Source organism: Lycorma delicatula, chromosome 10, assembly GCF_047948215.1.
Source record: "Lycorma delicatula isolate Av1 chromosome 10, ASM4794821v1, whole genome shotgun sequence".
NCBI classification, from domain to species: Eukaryota; Metazoa; Arthropoda; class Insecta; order Hemiptera; family Fulgoridae; genus Lycorma; species Lycorma delicatula.
The window spans coordinates 7,482,737-7,505,983 of NC_134464.1; the positions used below are offsets into that span (position 1 = coordinate 7,482,737).

At 39.0% G+C, this 23,247-nt stretch overlaps 1 protein-coding gene and 1 pseudogene across 1 annotated transcript in view; both read left to right on the plus strand.

Moving 5' to 3' along the window:
* LOC142331289 (scoloptoxin SSD14-like) overlaps positions 1-861 on the plus strand; it is a 152,041-nt pseudogene extending 151,180 nt beyond the window's left edge.
* LOC142331291 (stalled ribosome sensor GCN1-like) overlaps positions 676-23,247 on the plus strand; it is a 32,621-nt gene continuing 10,049 nt past the window's right edge. Inside the window, exons 1-4 of the mRNA XM_075377085.1 lie at positions 676-867; positions 8,212-8,373; positions 15,020-15,200; positions 20,322-20,574. Coding sequence (XP_075233200.1) covers positions 806-867; positions 8,212-8,373; positions 15,020-15,200; positions 20,322-20,574 — 658 coding nt within the window. The 5' untranslated portion in view covers positions 676-805. The remainder of the gene's footprint in view (positions 868-8,211; positions 8,374-15,019; positions 15,201-20,321; positions 20,575-23,247) is intronic.

The window sequence follows — 23,247 nt, forward strand, 5'->3', positions numbered from 1 at the left end:
CAAATAGGGCAAAATTTTTGTTGAAAAACGTGCACCTCCTGATTTAAAAGTACTCTCAAAAACAAAATTTTTGACGCGTTGCTGAACCCTTTCCGTTCGAAAAACGTCATCCCCCACTCCACTTGAATTTTAAAGGGGATTTAACATGGGTTTTAGGTTATTTTCATGTCGTGACGATATAGCGCTTGCATGTTTCATCACAAAACTTCAAAAATAACGTATATAAGGGTTTTTGGGGTCGGAGACCACGAATTTGGTCAGAAACTTATTTTGACACATGAAAACTGTCAAAATTGCTGTCAATCAATTGACAACTAGCGTTTTTATGAAGGAAAATCAATGTTTGACATTACAGACAACGTTAATAAGTGTTTTTTGGTGTCGGAGAACACGAATTTGAAGTCAGAAACTTATTTTGACACATCAAAACTGTCAAAATTGCTGATTTGGGAAGACGCGTTAACCACTAGATCAACCCGGTGGGTTTGAACGATTAGAACTGTCGACTTCCAAATCACCAGCTGATTTGGGGAGGATGTATTTACCACTGCACCAACCCGGTGGATTAAATATCTGAACTTTTGTTTATTGTAGATGTTAATTTTTTTTTTTTCAAATTTATGCATTGTTGTTTGTTAACCTGTTTCCTTTCTTTTTTTTCTGTTAAAAAGGTATTAGTGAGAATGTGGTACGTGGTATTTGTAAAACATTGCAACTAACGTTGCCACGTTATTCGGATGGACCTTCAAGATCGTACGTGAAAAGTACTATCGTTGCTCTTATCCTTGCGTATCCTGATTGGACGATGAAACATCTGACTGCCGTCATTGCCGATTCTGCACATCATAATTTACCACTGGTTTCGACGTATGTTAAGTTTTCCTTTTTACTTTATCGTTTATTCTTTTAGTTAATTAGCGGTGTGGTTTTTTTTTTCTTAAGTTATCAGTTGATCTTTGTTCTAAAAAGAATACGATATTTTTAAAAGTAATTCGGTTGAAAACTTTGGTAACTTGTAATTAATATACTTGAAGATTTGTATGTACTGTCAAGAGCGACTTCCTTTTTTTATTTTATCGATCTTTAAACGTCAAAATGTTTGTTATTTAATTAGAGTAAGTTTCAAAATTTTCTTTTGTTTTATAAAAATGGCTCTGGCAATTTTTTTCAGCTTTAATTAATTATTATAACATTCTCCTAAAATATTCATACATAATTAGTTACTACCCCGGGAAAAAATTCATTGAGGTGTTCACCCTGTTTTTAAAAGATGTGCCTTTGAAATTTTTACGATGTTTTTTATACAGGATTATCATAAAAGAATGGTGCGGTTTTGAACACGGTTTAAATTAAAACAGAATTACTTACAGTTTATGTTTTTTTATTTTTCAAATTTGTCGTCTCAAACATTTTTTTACATAATTAATAAATTTCATTATGTGCGCCCTTAGTCGCTCGACAAATGTCCAAACGATACTCAACTTCTCTCCAAACATTAGTTAACATTTCTTCGTTAACGGTTGACATCGCTTCATTAATCCTGTTTTTTAAGCGGTTTAGGTAGCGAATTTTTTGTGTATAAACAGTGATTTTGATGTACCCCCACAAGCAAAAATCGCAAGGTGTCAGGTCTGTACTCCTTGGAGGCCAAAGTATGGGTCCTTGCCGGCCTATCCATCGATCTCCAAAATTTTTCGTTCAAAGCGTCCGTGACCGATGCATTCATTGAAGTGCAGGGGGAGCACCATCTTGTTAGAAATAAAGTCGATGAATGTTTTCGAGTTCATCCGGCTGAGGAAAGCAATAATCGGTTAACATGTCAAGATACACGACTCCATTAATTGGTTTTTTCAGCAAAGAAGAAAGGCCCAATTACATGATTTTTCATCGTACCACTCCAAACATTAACTTTAGGCGAATCGCGTTGTTTCTCGATAATTGCGTGTGGGTTTTCAGAGCCCTGTATTCGTGAATTGTGTCTGTTAACGCATCCATTCGCATGTAATGTAAAAATTATATCGTCTAAAAATGATTCGTTTTCACTTATTCTCTCCGACATTTCAACGGCGAAATTGTAACGTTTTACACCATCATCGGGGGTTTCAATTCCTGCTGTTTTTATAAGCGTGTTTTTATATCTGGATTTTATAAGCGTGTAATTTCAGTTTTTTACGTAAAACTTTGTGAACTGTTGATTTTGGAATACCTAATTCGACGCTTTGACAGGGGATGGACTTCCCAGGACCGTATATCCACTTAATATTATCTATAAAGTTTAATATAATTACTCCTTTGTACTTTAATTCTTTTTTCTTTAACGGGAGGTTACGAGAGCACTTTCATAATCGCAGTGACCCTAGCGTCCTGGTAGAAAATAGTTTTTTTTTATTCCGCGTCTGTACGTTAATAAAAAAGGAACATTCCTTTTTTAATTCCGTTATCGATTTTAGTCGGTGGAAGGAATATGAAACCTGTTTTTTTTTTTCAGTAGTGATCTGAAGATGGCGAAACGAAAATGCTCTTTGATTGCCAAATCTGTCCAAAAACAAGCTAGAAGGGCGAAAAAACGAATTGGCTAATAAGAGGGTTCACCCGAGATTATGAGAGCACTTTCATGATCGCTGGTGGAAAATAGTTTTTTTTTTTTATTCCGCGTGTGTACGGCGTGGTGTTCCATCGTGATGTATGCGTTCCATCGGCGTGGTGATTGACTGTTATTCGTATGCGTAAATACGAAGCAAGACTACGAAAGAGAGAGGACTGTAGGTGTCACAGTGCCGACCTGACATGTTGGTGAAACATAGTTTTGGGTAGATATAATTAAAAAAGCTATCTATTGTAACGGGTACCATCATTCGAATTCTTCACCAATCACTTTCAAATTGTTCTAGCGAGGTAGAGAGCACTGTCGGTGTCACAGTGCCGATCCTAACATGCTGATGTATGATAGTTTTAGGTAGATTTTATTTTTAAAAAACTACCTATTGAAAATGGATACAAATTTTGTATCACTTTCAAAATGTTCTAGCGAGGTAGAGAGAACTGTCGGTGTCACAGTGCCCATCCTACCATGCTGGTGGAAGTTAATTTTAGGTAGATTTCATAAGTAAGCTACCGTTTGTGAATGGGTACCATGATTCTATTTCCCGAAAATTTCAACTTGTCTACGCGTTTCACATTTCCAAGACACCAAAACCATCATCAGTTCAAATGTTTATTTATTTATTTATATATATATATATATATATATATATATATATATATAATTGCTGATCATCTAATTAGTTCAACCGTTTTGTCCGGTACACTTGGTCTGCCGGTTGATTTCTGTTTCTTAACCGATCCGGTTTCTTCGAATCGTTTGAACCGACGCGTTATGTTATTTTTGTGTGGCGGATCTCTTCCGAATTCACGTCGAAACGCACGTTGAACTAAAATTACGGATTTTAATTCGGCCATCGATAAAACACACTTTGCTTTCTTTTTTTTTCAATCTTGTTAAACACCACCAACATCCCCGGCCTCTGCCGTTAGGCAATGCCCAGGAATGTTGGAGTGTCGTGGCAGTCGACTGCCCCCCTGTCTTGCCTTTTTTTTGGCGTCCCATCGGGGTCCTCTCAGTTTCATCAAGATGCAGTAGCCCTCCCTTTTGAACGACCACTACATCCGTCCACTGAGAGGCTACCCTTCCCGTCCCTACACTTGGTTGCCGGCTACGCCTTGCGCGAAGCCGGCAAACCGCCGCATCCCCCCCTCTCACACCTGAGGGTCCCAAATGCATCATCGGAGCACCCCAACTGACGACCTTCATTCTTGTATATGAAGTAGCCAAAGCGTCCTCTGCATCCAGGCTGCCTCCCTGGCCCTGCACGGCGATCACGATTCGCTCCCTGTATTTTTTTTCACACCCATCCACAGGACACAACATCACTCACACCACCACTTTGCCGCCATCAGGAAAACGCAGTTAAGCCTAGTAACACACACCATACAATAAAATAAAATTCGGTAAACACAGTAACTTCCCGCTGCTGCGGCAGCTGCTCTCGTCGTAGTCAGCCACCACTATCACGTTGGCTGCGATTGCACTCCTCAACCAGCAGCAAAACACAAAACAACTCGATAAAATGAAATAAAATAAGATAACTGGCATTTCTCCCACCACCACCCCATTCGGTCGCCCTAGAGCATAGACCAAATGTTCCGTGTCAAAAACGGATACTGTGCCTCTAGAAATCGGTTTAGCGACTTAGATCCTAAATGTTCCTAATGAGCTATCTAACGTGCGTGAGCGAATTAAGCAAGGTGCCGTACAGCACCCGCTGCTTAAGTGTCCCAATCGCTCACTTGTCAACCATAAAACTAAATCGGGGAGGCGCACCCCTTGTTACTATTAAAACTATCGTAGTTCTTATATATAAAAGGCAGCAATTTAGGCTGCCACGCCTCGGTCGCTGTATGTCAGCTAGTACCTGTCCACCATTTAACAGCGCTTGGAGCTGATTTGGCCGATGGCCAGCCGCATTCTCAGAGATGGTTTCCAGCAGCAAAGCTGTAGGAGTCCATATTATATTTAATAAACCCTTAAAATTACCGATGACGGTTGAACATAGCAACCTCATCGAGGAGGAACTCCCACACGGTCCGACAATGCGGCTCTCGCCACACTGACTCGCCGTTTGTGAGCGGCCAAGTTTCCCCCTGACCTCTAAGTTCCAGGGTGGCTCGGTCTCTGGCCCCCCCCAAGAGCAGGGCAGTCAAACATCATATGCACATTCGACTGGACCTCCCCGCAGTCACACAACTCATCAGCCACCAGGCGAAACCGAAACAGATATCGGTTCAAATTTACATGGTCGGTGAGCACCTGGGCACCCGACGCCCTTAAAAACGAACTCGAGGCATACCGTCCCCCCAGATCCTGTATAAAACTATACAAGGATCTTCTCTTAGTCGTGGTGTGCCATTCAAGCTGCCATGCCAACATCGCGAGGCTCCGTAGCCTCTTCCGCAGACGGGAGATGGGCAACCGGACGAAATTTTGTTCCGGTGCATTGTGATCACCGTTCCGCTCCGGTTTTGGCGCGGCTCGAAACCGCATCCCAAATGCCTCGGCCTCCCGGCCTCTTCGCAAGTTCCACATGAGTGCCCGAACTTTCACAACTAAATCGATCGGGATAGCCTTTCCCAATACGGTAGTAGCCTCGTAGGAGGTTGTTTTAAATACACCGGTGCATACTATCATGGCTCTGCGGTTGGCACTCCTTAAATTTTGAAGCGGTGCTCTATTTCTTTCCAACCTATGCGCTCAAACTGGCGCCGCGTATGCGATCGTACTTTCGAAGACGCCTCGGTACACCAAGTACACTTGACGGCCCGACAGCCCGTAATCCTTCCGAGCAATCCTTCTAAGTTTGTGCATCACAGAGACAGCGTCCGCCACAACTTGCTTAATATGGTTACTAAAAAGCAATTTGGGGGTTTCGACTGCATGATAATTTGTCTGCGCCCTTCAGAAGCATAAACTTCGTCTTGGCCACAGAAATTCTTAAATTTTGCATGTCCATCCAGCCTTCGGCGGTTGACAAAGCCGCCTGCGCTTTTCTTTCTAGCTGCGGTCGTGAATTTCCACGAACTAAAAGGAGACAGTCCTAAAAGGATGCAGTAGCCCTCCCTTCTGGACAACCACTACATCCCTCCACTGAGAGACTACCCTTCCCGTCTCTATACTAGGTTGCCGGCAAACCGCCGCGTCCCCCCTTTCACACCTGAGGGTCCCAAATGCATTATCGGAGCACCCCAACCGACCTTCATTCTTGCATATGAAGGAGCCAAAGCGTCCTCTGCAATACAATAAAATGAAATAAAATAAGATAAAGTAAAACACAATCAGAACAATATTGAAGAACCTTCCCTTCAGTTGCAGCCCATAACGTTGGGGTCTGAACTCATTCCTCCTTCCGCAATCCGCGGGCACGTTCGCTGTGAGTGCCCTCGTAGCCGTCGGCAAGAACGGAAACAATCAATAAAATAAAATAATAGCACAATCATACAATACAAGGAAAATACCTAATAAATGAAACCCACACTTCATGTTGTCTCTTTGGCGGTGTCACTTCTAGCCTTGGCTTTCCTGCACACAGTCGAAGCGATCGTGCGAGCCGGCCGTAGAGTACCGACCACAGTGACAATGGAGACAATTAATTCACAATACAATACGACACAAAAATAAAATATATAATAGAAGAAACACACAGTATACTCGCTAGGGACATTGCTGCTTACCAGCGCCTAGAAATCTTCTCCCCACTCTCTTCCATGTACCTCCTTCTTCTTCAGGATGCTAGCCACCGTGCTCTGTACCGCCTCCCATTCTCTCTTCCCTTTCAGCATGTGAGCTACAGTTGTTTCTGGAGTGAGGCCATTTGTGGCCCACCTTTCGCACTCGTAAAAGGTGTGCTCCGGCGTGTCATCCTGGCCACAGTAGAAGCACCTCGGTGCCCGTCTTCTCTTGAACCGATGTAGGTAGACCCCGAACTCCCCGTGTCCAGACAGAAACTGCGTGAGGAAGTACCTACCCGTGCCTCCGCCTGACCCACGGTCCCAAGTCCGGGATAAGTCTCCTGGTCCATGCCGCAGTCGTTCTCCACATCTCCTGCCGGTTGACCATCAGCTGCCTCTGTGATTACGCCTTCGGCGTTCCTTCGTATGTGGAGACCAGCCGCGTGGCCCGCAGCTCGATGGGAGGCACCCCTGCAATGACTGCCACTGCGCATCCTGATACGGTGCGATACGCCGATGTTGTTATGCGTATCGCCGCTCTTGTGGTAAGGGAGGCTAGCATCCGTACGTTCTTCTTTCTCAAAAGTGCGTCCATCCAGGCCGGGACCGCGTACAGCAAGACGGAGGAATTCGCTGAAAGGATCAGCCGTCGCTTGCTCGCCCGTGGTCCGCTCTTGTTGCCCATTAGTTTTTGTAGAGCGTCTTGTATCTGCTCGACCCTCTTCGTGACCTCTCTGAGGTGGATGTTAAACAGCCCATTCTTGTCAATCCACACGCCCAGGTGCTTAGCGCAACTGGACGTGTGGATTTGCTTTGTCTTTATCCGAGTACATAGTAACTCGCTAAACTCACCGCAACAACAATACAAGAACTGACGTCGTGGTTACAACTGTTGATAAACAAACTTTTGGGTTGGAGGCTTTCAGGGATACCGATATAGCATCTAGAAATTTCCCTACAATCTTCCTATGAATTACTGAAACCGCACCATTCTTTTATGATAACCCTGTATTATATGGCTTTTAAGTAGCTTCTTTCAATGCCTACACTCACTCATATTTACCAATATTCTTGTAATTTTTGGAAACATTCCTTAGTCCGGTCGTAAAAAAAAAAAATTTCAGCCGCTTTGTCTTTTTGTTGATAATGTCTAATTTCAAATGGGAAAAAAAATCTGGCGCCATTTCAGTACGTATGATGGATGTTCAAGAGATTTGTTGTCACGAGTGGTAATTCTTGACTCCCATCGGTTGATGATATTCTCTGGTGTATTATAATGCAAACAAGAATAGATTTCATTTTCTTTTCTCCAAATCAAACTTCTACAGCCGACGAGTTAAAATGGGCGGTCTTAGTTTTTATGACAGGTGTTTTGTTTGCAGTTTATACAAAATGTAATAATGTCTCTTGTGATTATACTAAAAAAATGTTTATCAGCCACCTCCTAAATAATCATAAGTAATTGACAAATATAGTTAAGTATAAATAAAATTAAAAGTTGCGTTAGTCTTTCTTTATGGCTGTAATAAAGAGGTACCTTGTTTACTCTGTAACTTACTTTTTTGTCAGAGTTGCTTTCTTTGAGAGGAACGAATGATGTTCATACATCAGCCGCCAGTCCCTAGTAATTTGGCGTAGGATTTTTTTTATTCTTAAGAGTACCTGTACAATATCAGGAATATCGGGTATTTGTGACCCGTATCTGATCTATTGCACGTGTGTTACGTGCCGTAACTGTATCTTTAGATTTGAATCGCATCTCCACATCATGCAAACAGCTAAAATGGTACAGTAATTATCTAAAAATGTTATAATTTTTATTACGTTTATATTTGTAACTGAATTCTTAGTTTTATCTTCATTTCTTTTTCTTATATTTAAGGTAGATGTATGTATTTTACTGTTTAATGATTTTTTTTTTAATTTCAGCAAAAGTACTGCACAAAGCGGCTTGTTTGCGTTAGAATGGACAAGTTTGTTAGTAGAACAAGGTCTAAATAAATGTACTGATATAGGAAAAAATGAATTTCAGCGACTTGTAGAGACTCAGGCGATATTAATTTCTATTATTGTTGCTGCTGGGAATAGCAAGTGAGTACTTTTATTGGTTACATTGTTTGTTTTTTTTTTTAACCTTTTCAGATCATTTAGACATTGGAAATGGTTATGTACGGCGTCAGTTTTAAAACGTTGTACAGCATTTTATATAAGTCGCGGCATTTATCTCTCTCTCTCTCTCTCTCTCTCTCTCTCTCACTCTCTCACTCTCTCTCTCTCTGTCTCTCTCTCTCTCTGTCTCTCTCTCTCTGTCTCTCTCTCTCTCTCTCTCTCTGTCTCTCTCTCTCTCTCTCTCTCTCTCTCTCTGTCGCTCTGTCTCTCTCTCTCGAAGTTATTCTTCAAATTCACTATATTACGTTTCTCCTGAAAGTGCTTCAATTACTATAAACTGCCATTTCTATCGACGCCGAATCTTCTCGAACTGCAGATTACATTTTCGTCGATGCAGAATCTCCAAACTCGTTGCTAAACTCGTACACTACGGCGGACTACGCCCAGGAATTTACTGTATGTATTCGTTTTACCTTCATTCACGAGTTCGTCTCTTACTAATATTTGTTTGCTACAGGCAAGTTCAATTTTCATTATTCATTACGTTAAAGTTATTTTATCATTAAAATTTGTGGAACATTCAGTTCATCGTACCTTATGCCTTTCGATTTCAAGTTTAGTTTAAAAAAAAACCATTTATTCACTTTAGTGCAGTCACGATAGGTGATTTACCTATTTTACGTATTTTAATTATTACGATTTGTTATTGTAATTAACTGTATAATTTTAATCTTGTAACTTGTTAATCGTCGAGATTAATCTTTTTCTACTCGTGAACTGTATTCGTAATACTTCTCGTAAATTAACCTAAAGCAAATTACTCCTGATGTGCAGTTATATTTTAGGACTTTGTAATTTTATATTTTCAAGAATGCTTATTTATCAAAATGAACTCTATTTATATTATTACTTACTTTAATGTGATTATATTGTAATTAACTCTTTTTTATACTGAAGTTATTGTAATTTATTTTTCTAAGTTAATGACATCTGTTCATTGCTAATTTTTCAATATTACAGCATATGTCAGTAATGTAATAGTTTTCCAGTCATACTATCTTGATTGATGTTTTGTTTTTCTAAGTATATAGTTGAAAATAAGGTGTTTTATGTTCTCTTGTTTTCAGGCTTTTTGTTACATTGTGTATTTAAATAATGTATATTCGTGTATTTTTTTCATTTAACATCGTTGTTCATATGTTGATTCAGCTGATATTTTAAGTATCATTAAGTCATGTTAATTTCATAATTTCTTTTTATTTTTTAAGGTTATGATTTAACATAAGTTCCGTTGTCTTCTTTCTCATTAACGTCCAATTTCTTTTGGCAAATACGAGCTGTGTTTTTTGTTAGATTTACCCGACAGTTACTTTGTTCAAGTAGTCAGTCGTATATAAGGGAGAGTTTTATAATTTGTATGCGTAATTTTTGAGAGTTTATTACATCTCCGTGCAGTTTGTTCACAACAGGATTGCTGTTTTCATCCGGGCCCAGATGGAGTTCCGGCAGCGGTCATTAAAGGCCTGGCTAGAACAGTACCGTGGGAGATGACGGACATTTTGAGTTATGGGCTACAACACCGCATTTTCCGTGAATGCTGGAAGGAGGCCAGAACGGTTTTTCTTCCCAAACCGAATACAAACCCAGGCGTTTGCGAGTACCGTCCTATCAGCCTCATAAATAATACGGGTAAGGCTGCTGAGAGACTTCTTGCTACCAGGATCCAAGAGGAGCTGGACCTAAACGGAAGCCTACATTTGGAGCAATATGGATTCCGTAAGGGCCGTTCGACACTGGATGCGATAAACAGGGTGGTTAGCTGGGCGGCGGAGGTACTTAGCGGTACTTGGCGGACCAGAAGGATCCCATTGATGGTCCAGTTAGATATCAAAAATGCGTTTGGCTCGGTACCGTGGACGGCCATTGTAGCGGCGCTCAGAGAAATGAATGTTAGTGACCGCTTGCTAAACCAGGTTGACTGCTACCTGTCTGATAGATGGACGGAGGTTCGCACTTTGGAAGGGGTGGTGAGATTTCCGGTTTTCGGTGGAGTTCTGCAGGGGTCTGTGTTAGGCCCCTTGCTGTGGAACATCTTTTACGACCGGGTGCTCCGGTTACCTTATCCGGAAGGAGTCGGCGTAGTCACTTACGCTGATGACATTGCACTATTGGTGGAAGATAAGGAAATCGGTGATGCAGAGGATAAAGCAAATCGCTCCCTCCAACTCATAGACAACAGGCTAATAAACAACAACATGGAGGTGTCCCCGGCAAAAAGCAAGTGTATCCTCTTCACGGCTTTCGGGTCGTGATCCGTGGAGAGGTTATAACTGAGGTCAACGATACAAAATACCTAGGGGTGACAATAGATAATAGTCTCAAGTTTGGTGGGCATATAGAAAATGTGTGCAAAAAAGTAGAGCTCACCATAAAAGCCATCAAGAGATTATTCGTGGAACACACAGTACCGGGGGCCTCCAAACGGAAACTGATTGCGTCGGCGGCGGTGTCTGCGGCGTTATACGGGGCGCCGGTTTGGGCTGATGCAATCAGGATACAAAGAAACAAGGACAAACTGCGAAGAATGCACAGAACGGCATTGTTGGGAGTGGCGGCAGGGTATCGTACTCTGTCATATGAAGCTATATGTGTGCTTGCGTCGGTCCCGCCGATAGAACTTCAGATCAAGAGCAGGAAAGCGAGAGCGGAAGGGTGTAGCAGAGCTGAGACCGAGGCGATGACCCGACAGCGGTGGAAGAAAGTACGGGCAGAGACTAACGCTGCAGCCTGGACCAGAAGGTTAATAAGTGATTTGGACGCACGGCTGGATCGCCGACATGGCGATGTGAACTTTTACATAACACAGATGATGTCGGGTCATGGATGTTTCGGTTACTATTTAAAAAGATTCGGCAAGAGAGACACACCAAACTGCGACTACTGCCGGGAGGTGGACGACGCAGAGCGTACGATGTTCGAATGCCGAAGATGGGCACAATACAGACAATTCATAGCAGTCGATAACCTGAACGCGAATAACATAGTAGAGTGGTCGCTAAGACGGGAGCAGAACCGGAACGTTTTTAACAATTTCGCCGGTACGGTTCTTCGCACTAAGGAAGAGGAGGCGCGACGAAGGAATCGTTAGGTTCAATCGTAAATAGGGATCGGTGGACAGCCCCATCTCTGAGAGCCTATATGCCCTGGCGTGCAGGTTTCGGTAAGGGGACGGGCACTCCGGGAAGATTTCGCGGGAATAAAATTAAAAGACCTAGACCCGGCCGGCGTGTCTGGTTTTGGGGGTGCGCGCGCTCTTTGTGCTGGTCGCACCGGTTTGAGGCAAACGGCATAAAGACCGAGACCCGGTTTCTGTCGGCAGGGGTGGGGAACGGCATAGCCGGGCTTTGCCCCTCGTCGGCGGGAATTAGAGGCAGGCAAGAAAAGATCTAGTACCGGGGCGGGAAGACCGCCTTAGAGTCAAAAGACACGTCTCTGGGCCGAGTATACTTAATCGGATGTCCGGCCCAGGGATGTAGGTAAAAAAAAAAGGATTAAATCAAACATGTCCATGCGGGTCGACAATGATTGATTTTTGTGTAGTCTGATTTTAAGCAGCGGGTGTTTGATGCTTTCGATGATTTTTGCTACGTGCGACTTACATCAAGTGTTGCAGTGAATTTTTACGTTAAACTTTGGAAAAATTAAAAATTTTAGATGTTTCCTTGAAAATGCGAGGAAAAAGAGACTTGAACTCGTTTCAATTTGAGCTTTATTCTTCATACATTCACCATGACAATGCGTGAACTCTAATACTTCAATATGTCGCTGCAAATTTGTGATTTTTATATGACATGCCATTCCTCACACACTGGAATTGTTTGATCTAATTTTTGTTCATTTTATTTCCAAAATTGAAATTGCGATTAAAAGGGTAGAGAGAAGTTGTGACAGCTATTTAACACTTTGAGTGCCGCCTATACAGCAAGTAAAACGATTTTAATGGCCGATGTTTTTTTCTCATATAATTTCATGCAGTATCACAAAAAAATGAATCGGTAATAACTATCGTTCATTTGAGTAAAAAATACGTTTTTAGCGATTGTTTTTTTGTGTGGTGATGCATTGGCTTTACACGGCCAGTAACAGTTAAACCGTTAACCGTTTTAGTTTATGTTCACAAATTGAGTTAGTAGTTTTTGAGTTACAAGTAATTCTGTGTTCAAGTCTGTGTTACTCTGCATTTACAATTTTTATATTACATATATCGGTTCTGTATTCAATCTTTATTATTCTGTATTTCGGTTTACGTGTTTTATTTATTGAAAAATGAACAGAAGTTATGAATCGATGTAAAAAGAATTACAAAAACTGTGTCAGGATTTGTTGTCTGATGGAAGTTTTCGGCAACGTTTACCTATCGGACGAATATCAGCCTTCAACTTCTGAGTCTGAAGAAGAGGAAGATGAACCACCATCTAAAAAGAGAATGTTCATTCAAAAAACAGGTCGGTCTAGTCCTACTATTACTACTGAGAAAATTGATAATAATAATCCTCCCCTTTTGCGGAGATGATAAAGGTCAAAGTTCTGTTGCTACTAAAGTAACTACGGCCCTCGTGACCGATCTACTGGATAAGGGGCGTACACTCGGTACTGATAACCGGTACACCTCAATAGCACTAGCCCGTGAACTACTAAAACGAAACGCTCACCTGGTTGGTACTTTGAAATGAAACAGAAAGAATAATCCCCGAGTGTAATTAAACAAAAAAAAAACTTCAAAAAGGGGGAAATTTTGCTGTTGAAAGCAATGCAGGTGTAGTCGTGTTAAAATGGCATGACAGAAAAGATGTCCTAATGTTGACAACCAAACACACCGATGAATATGATAGAAGTTCAGAGACGAAACAATCCTGTTCAGAAACCGAAGTGTGTCATTAGAATACAACAAAGGAAAGGCATTCATCGATACTTCAGACCAAATCAAGAGTTATTGCTCGTCTTTGAGATGCGGAGAGAAGCGGTACAGAAAACTTGCTGTGGAATCGCTTCTTGGAACCTATGTAGTAAATGCGCTATACTTATACAATCGGCTTACAAATGGAAACATGCAAATCATCGCATTCAAAGAATCGACAGGAATCAACGTTAGTGTGCCGTTGCTCCTCCTCCTCCGACACCGGTAGACCAACCTCACCGCTTTGTCGATGTTGGCAGACAAGGAAGAAGGGGATGGCTTTAATGTTATGAAAAAATGTTAAAGAAAAGTCAAAGGAACGGATTGGAATGCAAAGTTGGCAGGAGTTTATATATTCTCCCTACGGATCGCAGAACCTGGACAGAGTCCCTTGCTGCAGGATGATTCTATCGGGCGTGTTTTTAAGGTTTATTTTTAAATGACGGGTCTAATTTTACAATTTTTGTCTTATTTAGTATTTTGTGTTTTAGGGACGGATTTAATTGCATTCCAATCCGTTGTTAAACCGGCGTTATCGAACCTATTTTATGGGCCGACCGCAGAAGGCTAGGCTTATGAAGCCTGTCCTCCCGATGTAATTACCCTTCAGACCGTCCACTGAAGTCCTTTTGGTGCTGACGCTTCATAGGCTAGCAAGAATACGCCATAACGGGGCACCAACTATCAGGAGGGAGCAATGCAAACCCTACTCCGGAGGAGTCAAACCAGCAATTGCTGGTTTATTTTAATTAACATGTAAGTGTTAAAGGAGAGGTCGGGTAGAAGTTCTTCATCCGCTTCTGTTACGGCTACCTTTCAGGATGCATCTCTGCTGGGCAAAGTCAAAGGCCGAAGGCAGGAAGATTGCCGTGCGAAAAACTACTCAAACCAAATATAAATGTGTGGTGTGTGAAAAAACACTTTTGCTTGGACTGTATTTTTGGTGTACATAAATATTTTGTCTGAAAAGTTATTTTTTTATTTATTTTAAAGTTGAAATTTTATTATCTATATTTTATTTTCAAGCCCATTTTCTAGCAGTTACTTTATTATAGTTTTTGTCGATACAAATAACATCATATTGTAATACTGATATTCTGCATTATTTCATTACATTTATCGTAAAGTAATAACCAAGTGACACCACTGTGGGTGGACTCACTATCAACAGGCCAATAACAGTTTCATGACATACTGGCCGTGCCCTTTCATTTGAAATGTGTTTTAATAGGAACTGTGAATCCAGAGCGGAGTTACGCGGCCATATAACTAAACCTAACATGTGGTGACACATTTGAATCACGCGGCCATTAGATCTGTAACTCTGTGAATCCACGTTGGACTCACATGTCACTTAAAAGTGTTAAAAAAACTGTGTTCCAGAAGGAGTACATGTGAATGTGGAAGAGGTGTACAACGGAAAGGAGTGTTACTTTGAAGAAAATCGATTGAATAATGTAAATGTTCAATGAAATTAAAAAGAAGGTTTTGAGTAGACCTTGTTTTTTTGTATAACGTATTATTTACCGATCAAATTAAAATATATTTATATCGCTTGAGTTAAGCTTTTACTATTAAAATGGCGGTAGTTTTATTATTATATATATTTTTAAATGTACTTAAAGTTATTTGTCAATTAATGTCGTCTTAATTTCCGTTTCTCTTTTTTAGAAGAACTAATAAATCGTATAAAATATTACATAAAACATGGCAAAGCTCTCCTGATATGATTGATCTATACGGTAATGCAGTGTCATCTTTACCCCAGATGCCGTATACTGTTGTGTTGGGTTCATATTTCTTGCGATATTTAGGAGAAATCAGACAAAATGATCTTATCGACAAGTATAAGGTAATCTCTTTTTATTTATTTGTTTTAATTATTTTTATTTCTCGTAATTCATCGGCTTGACCCGTTTCTATTCATTACTGAGGTAATTAATAGTTTTTTAATTGTTCATGTGTTTTGTATGTAATATTATTTATATTTTTGTTCGCTTAATTTTGTTTAAATTATATATTCATAAGATTATAAATAGCTTATATAATGTAAAACTTATTCAGCCACTTCACAAAATACAGAATTAAAGAACATTCTTACCTTACTTTTTTTTTCATTAAAGCGCTTTCATACATAAACCCATCTTCAGTAATATATTTTTTTAATTTTCTTTTTTACATTTACACATTATATAACACGTTTTTTTTTTGTCTTCAGTCATCTGACTGGTTTGATGCAGTTCTCCAAAATTCCCTATCTAGTGCTAGTCGTTTCATTTCAGTATACCCCCTACATCCTACATCCCTAACAATTTGTTTTACATATTTCAAACGTGGCCTGCCTACACAATTTTTCCCTTCTACCTGTCCTTCCAATATTAAAGCGACTATTCCAGGATGTCTTAGTATGTGGCCACTCTTGTTTTAACTATATTTTTCCAAATGCTTCTTTCTTTATCCATTTGCCGCAATACCTCTTCATTTGTCACTTTATCCACCCACCTGATTTTTAACATTCTCCTATAGCACCGCATTTCAAAATCTTCTAATCTTTTCTTCTCAGATACTCCGATTGTCCAAGCTTCACTTCAATATAAAGCGATACTCCAAACATATCCTTCAAAAATTTTTTCCTGACATTTAAACTAATTTTTGATGTAAACAAATTATATTTCTGACTGAAGGCTCGTTTCACTTGTGCTATTCGGCATTTTATATCGCTCCTGCTTCGTCCATCTTTAGTAATTCTACTTCCCAAATAACAAAATTCTTCTACCTCCATAATCTTTTCTCCTCCTATTTTCACATTCAGTGGTCCGTCTTTGTTATTTCTAATACATTTCATTACTTTTGTCTGGTTCTTGTTTATTTTCATGCGTAGGACTTCATCCGTGCCGTTCATTGTTTCTTCTAAATCCTTTTTACTCTCGGCTAGAATTACTATATCATCAGCAAATCGTAGCATCTTTATCTTTTCATTTTGTACTATTACTCCGAATCTAAATTGTTCTTTAACATCATTAACTGCTAGTTCCATGTAAAGATTAAAAAGTAACTGAGATAGGGAACATCCTTGTCGGACTCCCTTTCTTATTAGGGCTTCTTTCTTATGTTCTTCAATTGTTATTGTTGCTGTTTGGTTCCTGTACATGTTAGCAATTGTTCTTCTATCTCTGTATTTGAACCCTAATTTTTTTAAAATGCTGAACATTTTATTCCAGTCTACATTATCGAATGTCTTTTCTAAGTCTATAAACACCAAGTATGTCGGTTTGTTTTTCTTTAATCTTCCTTCTACTATTAATCTGAGGCGTATAATTGCTTCTCTTGTCCCTATACTTTTCCTGAAACCAAATTGGTCTTCTCCTAACACTTCCTCCACTCTCCTCTCAGTGCTTCTGAATATAAAAGTATAAAATTCTGAGTATAAAATTCTAGTTAAGGTTTTTGATGCATGACTAGTTAAACTAATTGTTCTGTATTATTCACATTTATCTGCCCCTGCTTTCTTTGGTATCATAACTATAACACTTTTTTTGAAGTCTGACGGAAATTCCCCTTTTTCATAAATATTACACACCAGTTTGTATAATCTATCAATCGCTTCCTCACCTGCACTGCGTAGTAATTCTACAGGTATTCCGTCTATTCCAGGAGCCTTTCTGCCATTTAAATCTTTTAATGCTCTCTTAAATTCAGATCTCAGTATTGTTTCTCCCATTTCATCTTCCTCAACTTCCTCTATATAACCTATGTTTGTTTTTTTGTAACTGTATATAGTAGACGATGGTTATGTTAAACATAAAATATTTCTTCTATTACTAACAAATTTCCCTTTTATTCTTATGTATTATTTTTATAAATTAACTAAAATTGATTTCTGCCGACAGTCATTAGAAATCAAATTGTTTGACATAATTTTCTTATAATATATACATTTTTTCTTCTATTATTTGAATTTTGTTACAATAAAAAATTACAATACTTAATTTTATTTTTTTTCTAATTTAGGATTTCCCTGTAGGAATAAGAAACATTTTCATTATGAACATATTTTCGAAAAAAAAAAAAAGAGTGTAAATGTCATAAGGTTTCAGATTTATTTGAGGGAACTTGGATGATTATTCCTTTTAGTAAGAATGCGTGAACCTCTTTTATTTAATTTAAAATTTTTTAAAGATATAATGGATCATTCCGCTTCAAATTAACAAGGTGGATGGATAGTCATTCACAACCCTGCCGACTGAGATTTTAATGAAATTTGTTATGAACATTTGGATTTTCATACCAAATACCATAACCATATGAAAATCCAAATTTTCATACCAAATTTCATGAAAATCCAAATTAATTTTATTGTACGTCAAACGTAAAAAATGTGTTTTTTTGACCCTATTTTTGGCGTTTTACACGGGATGTCTTAGAAACTAAGAGAGATACAGTTCTGGGACCTTTTTTTTTTAATTTTCCAGCTCAAAAACCATAAGAAATAAATAAATTTGCCCCTTAATTGACCTTCCCAGAATTTCAAAAAGCCTTAATTTACCCGGAGGAACTAAAACTCGGGCGAAATCTTTCACCCTGTATAACTCGCTAACGAAACTTTTTTTTTCGGATCTATATTTATATGAACTTTTTTTCTTATTTTTAGCCTCTAGAATGAGTTGTCAAACAATTGCCCTATCCTTCTGAATCACCCTGTACACACACACACACACACATATATATATATATATATATTCAAGCTATTTTGGGCGTTTTACATGGTATATCTTAGAAACTAGAAGAGATACAGTTCTGGGACCTATTTTTTCAATTTCCCAGCTCAAAACCCATAAGAAACAGTTGTATTTGCCACTGTATTAACCTTCCCACAATTTCAGAAAGCCTTAATTTATTCGGAGGAACTGAAACTCGGGTGAAATCTTTCAGCCTGTATAAATCGCTAACGAATCGTTCTTCTTGGACGTATATGTATATGAACTTTTTTCTTATTTTTAGCCTCTAGAATGAGTTGTCAAAGTATTGCCCTATCCTCCTGAATCACTCTGTATATATTATTACTATGATATTATAATGTATATAATTATATATTCTTTTCGTTTCTTTTTCTTTGTACCAGAAGTTAACGTAATGTTATCGATGTAGATGATGAACTTATATGATTGATTATCACCTGTAGTAATTGCTGAATGGGGAAAGCACAGGATCAATGAAACCAGAAAACTGTTGTTGTACTGGGTGGCCCTTTCAGGTCTTCTTTTTTTGTATCATTAACCAGCCCGGGGGTAATCGGCATCACTTTTCAGCATTACGTCAGGTTACGGCCCGAGTGTGACGTGGAAGCAGATTGCCCCACCCGCTTGGCCATAGTCTTAAGCCCCTCATCGGGGTCTTTCGTGTTTCATCGAGACATTCGAACCTCCGCTTCTGGATGGTCCCGATGCCTCTCCACGGGAAGCTACCCTACCCCGTCCCTAAACCTGCCAGGTTCCAGACACGCGTTCCACGTGCCCTCCCCCAACACGCGGCATCTCAAACCTTCAGGGTCCTTCGTGTCATCATCAGAAGCAGCCCGACACTCCAGTTCTTGCACGCTAGTGAGCTCGGCTGTCCTAAACAAGAAGGATGCCTGCCTGGCCCTAATCGTCACCACGATTCATATAATTTTTTTTCCCCCTTTGCAACTGCTCGCTTTACTCCGCAAGCAGTTCCCCACGTTTCATCCGTATGACGTCCCTCTCATCTTGGAAACAACAATTCGGGTGCTAGGCCCCCCAACTACCTTAAGATTAGAGGTATAACATTTAATGTCGAATATGAGATGTGTTCCTCGCATACCATATTCATCAAATATTTACTAGTACAAAAATAAAAGAAAAACCTATTACACAACCAATTATACCCAATTACTAGCATCCTTTTATTCCATCTGTTTGTTCCGGAACAAACCATGTGGTCGCCGCACCTTACAATCTTAAGACTACTAGTTACAACATACAGCGATGAGAATAATAGAAAAGAAATGCAAAGACCATAAACGTAACTCGCTATACATAATACAGCTTCCATAATGCCCCCTGATCCTGTCATCCCTGTGATTTGTTCTTCGTCTAAGAAGCAACATGCCGGATGCCAAACCTGGCAACCTTACAATTGTCATTCACACATACAATATTGAATATAAGTAACAAGCACTAAAAAAAATACCTTAACCTAACACGTAATACATATATACAGCTTCAGAGCATCCTACCGTTATCCTTATAGTCTGACATCCCATCCTAGGGGTAGCAACTCGGGTGCCAGACCTAACAAACCTTATGATTAAGCAACACTAATACCTAGAAAATGCATGTAATATGTACGAGTAAAAGGAAAATTAACCTCGCATACAATCCACGAGTCCGCCGTCCATGATGTCATAATACTACATCCTTGTCACCTGCCGCCTGACCCCGTGAATGATCTGTTCAGGGGCCAATTCTAACTACCTTGTATGTAATATAGCTACCGGTTACCAAGGCCGTTCACCTATACAACAGCTAAAAAATCTTAATCTAACACATTATTCATACATATACATCAATAATATCCTAAAGCTATAGTTATACCCTAATTCAGATTGCTCTGACGAGTCCACCTACTTCACTCCCCAGTCGTCAACCTCCTTCTCCTTAATTTGAAGGATCCTTGTGACCAGTCCTGTAACCTGATACCATTGCTGCCTTCTCCGGAGCATGTATCCTATTATAATATACGGCGTCGGCCGTTTCAGGTCTGAAGTTAGTGTTCCTAACCCGGAGATGTTCAGGAGTATTAATCTAATGACGGTTTTAACTTTCAACCGAATCTGTTTCTGTGTTTTAGAAATCTATTTTAATCTACAAATACATTATGTTAATGATTTTTTTTTAACATGAATTTAAAGTTTAGTGTACTTACTTAACTGTATTTTAATATTTTGTTTTAGGTCAGCCTTTTAGAAGTATTTATAAAGGTCGGTGTAAGCTGTAAAACTCAGCCACCTTTGTTTATGTTGGAAGAAGCACGCCCTTTATTGTTACGCATCGGGCATAATGAGTTCAGAGAACAGCTTTTACCGGCTATGCAAAAATCGATGTTAAGAAATCCAGAAATTATTTTACAATGCGTTGGAAAGATCCTTAATAGCTTGTCATTAGATTTATCGCAGTATGCGTTTGATATCGGGAAAAATTTAACCAGTAAGTTATTATTTTTTTAATGTATTATTAATCTTAGTTATCTGACAAAGTTTTAATTAATATTTGCGAATGCACAAGTTCAGAATCGAGCAAGTTAGTACAATCATGTTTTGTTTTGTCGGGTAAAAAATGCTCCAATCTCTCGTCGAGTGCAGGATTGTACTGGAAATAATCCAGCAAATGTACGACAAAGTTTTGGTTATTATTTGCCATTTCATGAACGGTATATTCCAAAATAAAGAAGACACTGGTTTGCAGGAAAAAGGTTTTTATTTCATAACATAGTCCGACGATGCACCGATCTCTCGTGGAATGTGGAATACAGAATGCAGGATTGTACTAGAAATAATCCAGCAAATGTACGACCAAGTTTTGATTATTGTTTGCCATTTCACGAACGGTATATTCCAAAGTAAAGAAGACACTGTTTTGCAGGAAAAAGGTTTTTATTTCGTAACATAGTCCGACGATGCTCAAGGATTTTTTATCCTGTTTTTAGAGTACGATTTATTAAAATCTTCAAAATACATAGCAATACTTTACCGTTTTGTGTAAATCTCTTTCTAACAAGCTACTTCTTTATACTTTGAAATCATTAATAGTCCAAATGCGCTAAGTCTGGTTAGTAGGTGGATTAAAGAAGAATTTCCATAATGTGCGTTTAGTTCAAACAATTTGGTTGTTGCAATCGCAGAAGAAAAAACTATTTTATTTTCTTTGTAAAAAAAAACCCCCTTTTTTTGTTTTATCAAATGCGTTCATTTTTTCTTCCCTACTTTTATTGGTTTCAGGTTGGTAGCGATGTACTGAGGTTCTTTCAGCTTGCATAAAGTTATATGAGGCAGTGCAAAAATTCCTCTCGATTGTGTTGAAACTGTGCTTAAATGTTTTCCAGTCTAAACTTTCGGTTTTTAGTTGTGAGCAAATGTGACATCCACATTGTGGACGGTTTTCATATATCTAAATTTACGGTTATCATAAAAGAATGGTGCGGTTTTGAACACGGTTTAAATTAAAACAGAATTACTTACAGTTTAAGTTTTTTATTTTTCAAATTTGTCTCAAACATATTTTTACATAATTAATAAATTTCAATACGTGCGCCCTTAGTCGCTCGACAAATGTCCAAACGATACTCGACTTCTGTCCAAACATTAGTTAACATTTCTTTGTTAACGGTTGTCATTGCTTTATTAATCCTGTTTTTTAAGCGGTTTAGGTAGCGAATTTTATGTGTATAAACAACGGTTTTGATGTACCCCCACAAGAAAAATCGCAAGGTGTCAGGTCTGGACCCCTTGGAGGCCAAAGTATGGGTCCTTGCCGCCCTATCCATCGATCTCTAAATTTTTTGTTCAAAGCGTCCGTGACCGATGCATTGAAGTGCGTGGGAGCACAATCTTGTTGGACATGAAGTCGATGAATGTTTTCGAGTTCATCCGGCTGAGGAAAGAAATAATCGGTTAACACGTCAAGATATGCAGCTCATTTAATTGTTTTTTCAGCAAAGAAGAAAGGCCCTATTACACGATTTTTCATCGCACCACACCAAACATTAACTTTAGGCGAATCGCGTTGTTTCTCGATAATTGCGTGTGGGTTTTCAGAGCCCCATATTCGTGAAATGTGTCTGTTAAAGCATCTATTCGCATGGAATGTAGCTTCTTCTGTAAAAATTATATCGTCTAAAAACGATTTGTTTTCACTTATTCTGTCCAACATTTCAACAGCGAAATTGTAACGTTTTACACCATCATTGGGCTTCAATACCTGCAGTATCTGGATTTTATAAGCGTGTAATTTCAGGTTTTTATGTAAGACTTTGTTAACTGTTCATTTTTGAATACCTAATTTGACGCTTCGACAGGGGATGGACTTCTAATTGCCGATCGTCTAGTTAGTTCAATCGTTTCGTCTGGTACGCTTGGTCTGCCGGTTGATTTTTGTTTCTTAACCGATCCGATTTCTTCAAATCGTTTCGACCAACGTGTTATGTTACTTTTGTGTGGCAGATCTCTTCCGAATTCACGGGGAAACACACGTTGAACTAAAATTACGAATTTTAATTCGGCCATCAATAAAATACACTTTTCTTTGTCTTTATCCGAGAACATAGTAACTCGCTAAACTCACCGCAACAACAATAAAAGAACTAACTTTGTGGTTACAACTGCTGGTTGGAGGCTTTCAGGGATACCAATATAACATGTAGAAATTTCCCTACAATCTTCCTATGAGTTACTGAAACCGCACCATTCTTTTATGATAACCCTGTATTGGTGTAAAATTCAGTACGTTTGAAAAGTTGCCATGCACTGTAATTATAGAAGTGTAATAAAAAAACTTTTTTAATTACTTAGTACTTTTATTTCGTTATTTTATAGAAACAGATATTACAATAACTGGGGAATAGTTTAGAAAAGATTTTGAAAATATCTTCTCCAACATCAGTACAACACTGGACGCATCGCAATTTGTTTTCAAACACTAACCGGCTCTGATGTGTTGGAGCATCTCGTGCATATTCTATTATTGCAGATTTTAGTCTGTCAGTTTTAATCCGTTGTGATATACTGCTTGTTTTTTGCCCCCCCCCCCTCGAAAAAGTAGTCAGATCAGGCGATTGTACAGGTCACAAACCTCTCAAAATTATTTTTTTGCCAAAAACGTTTG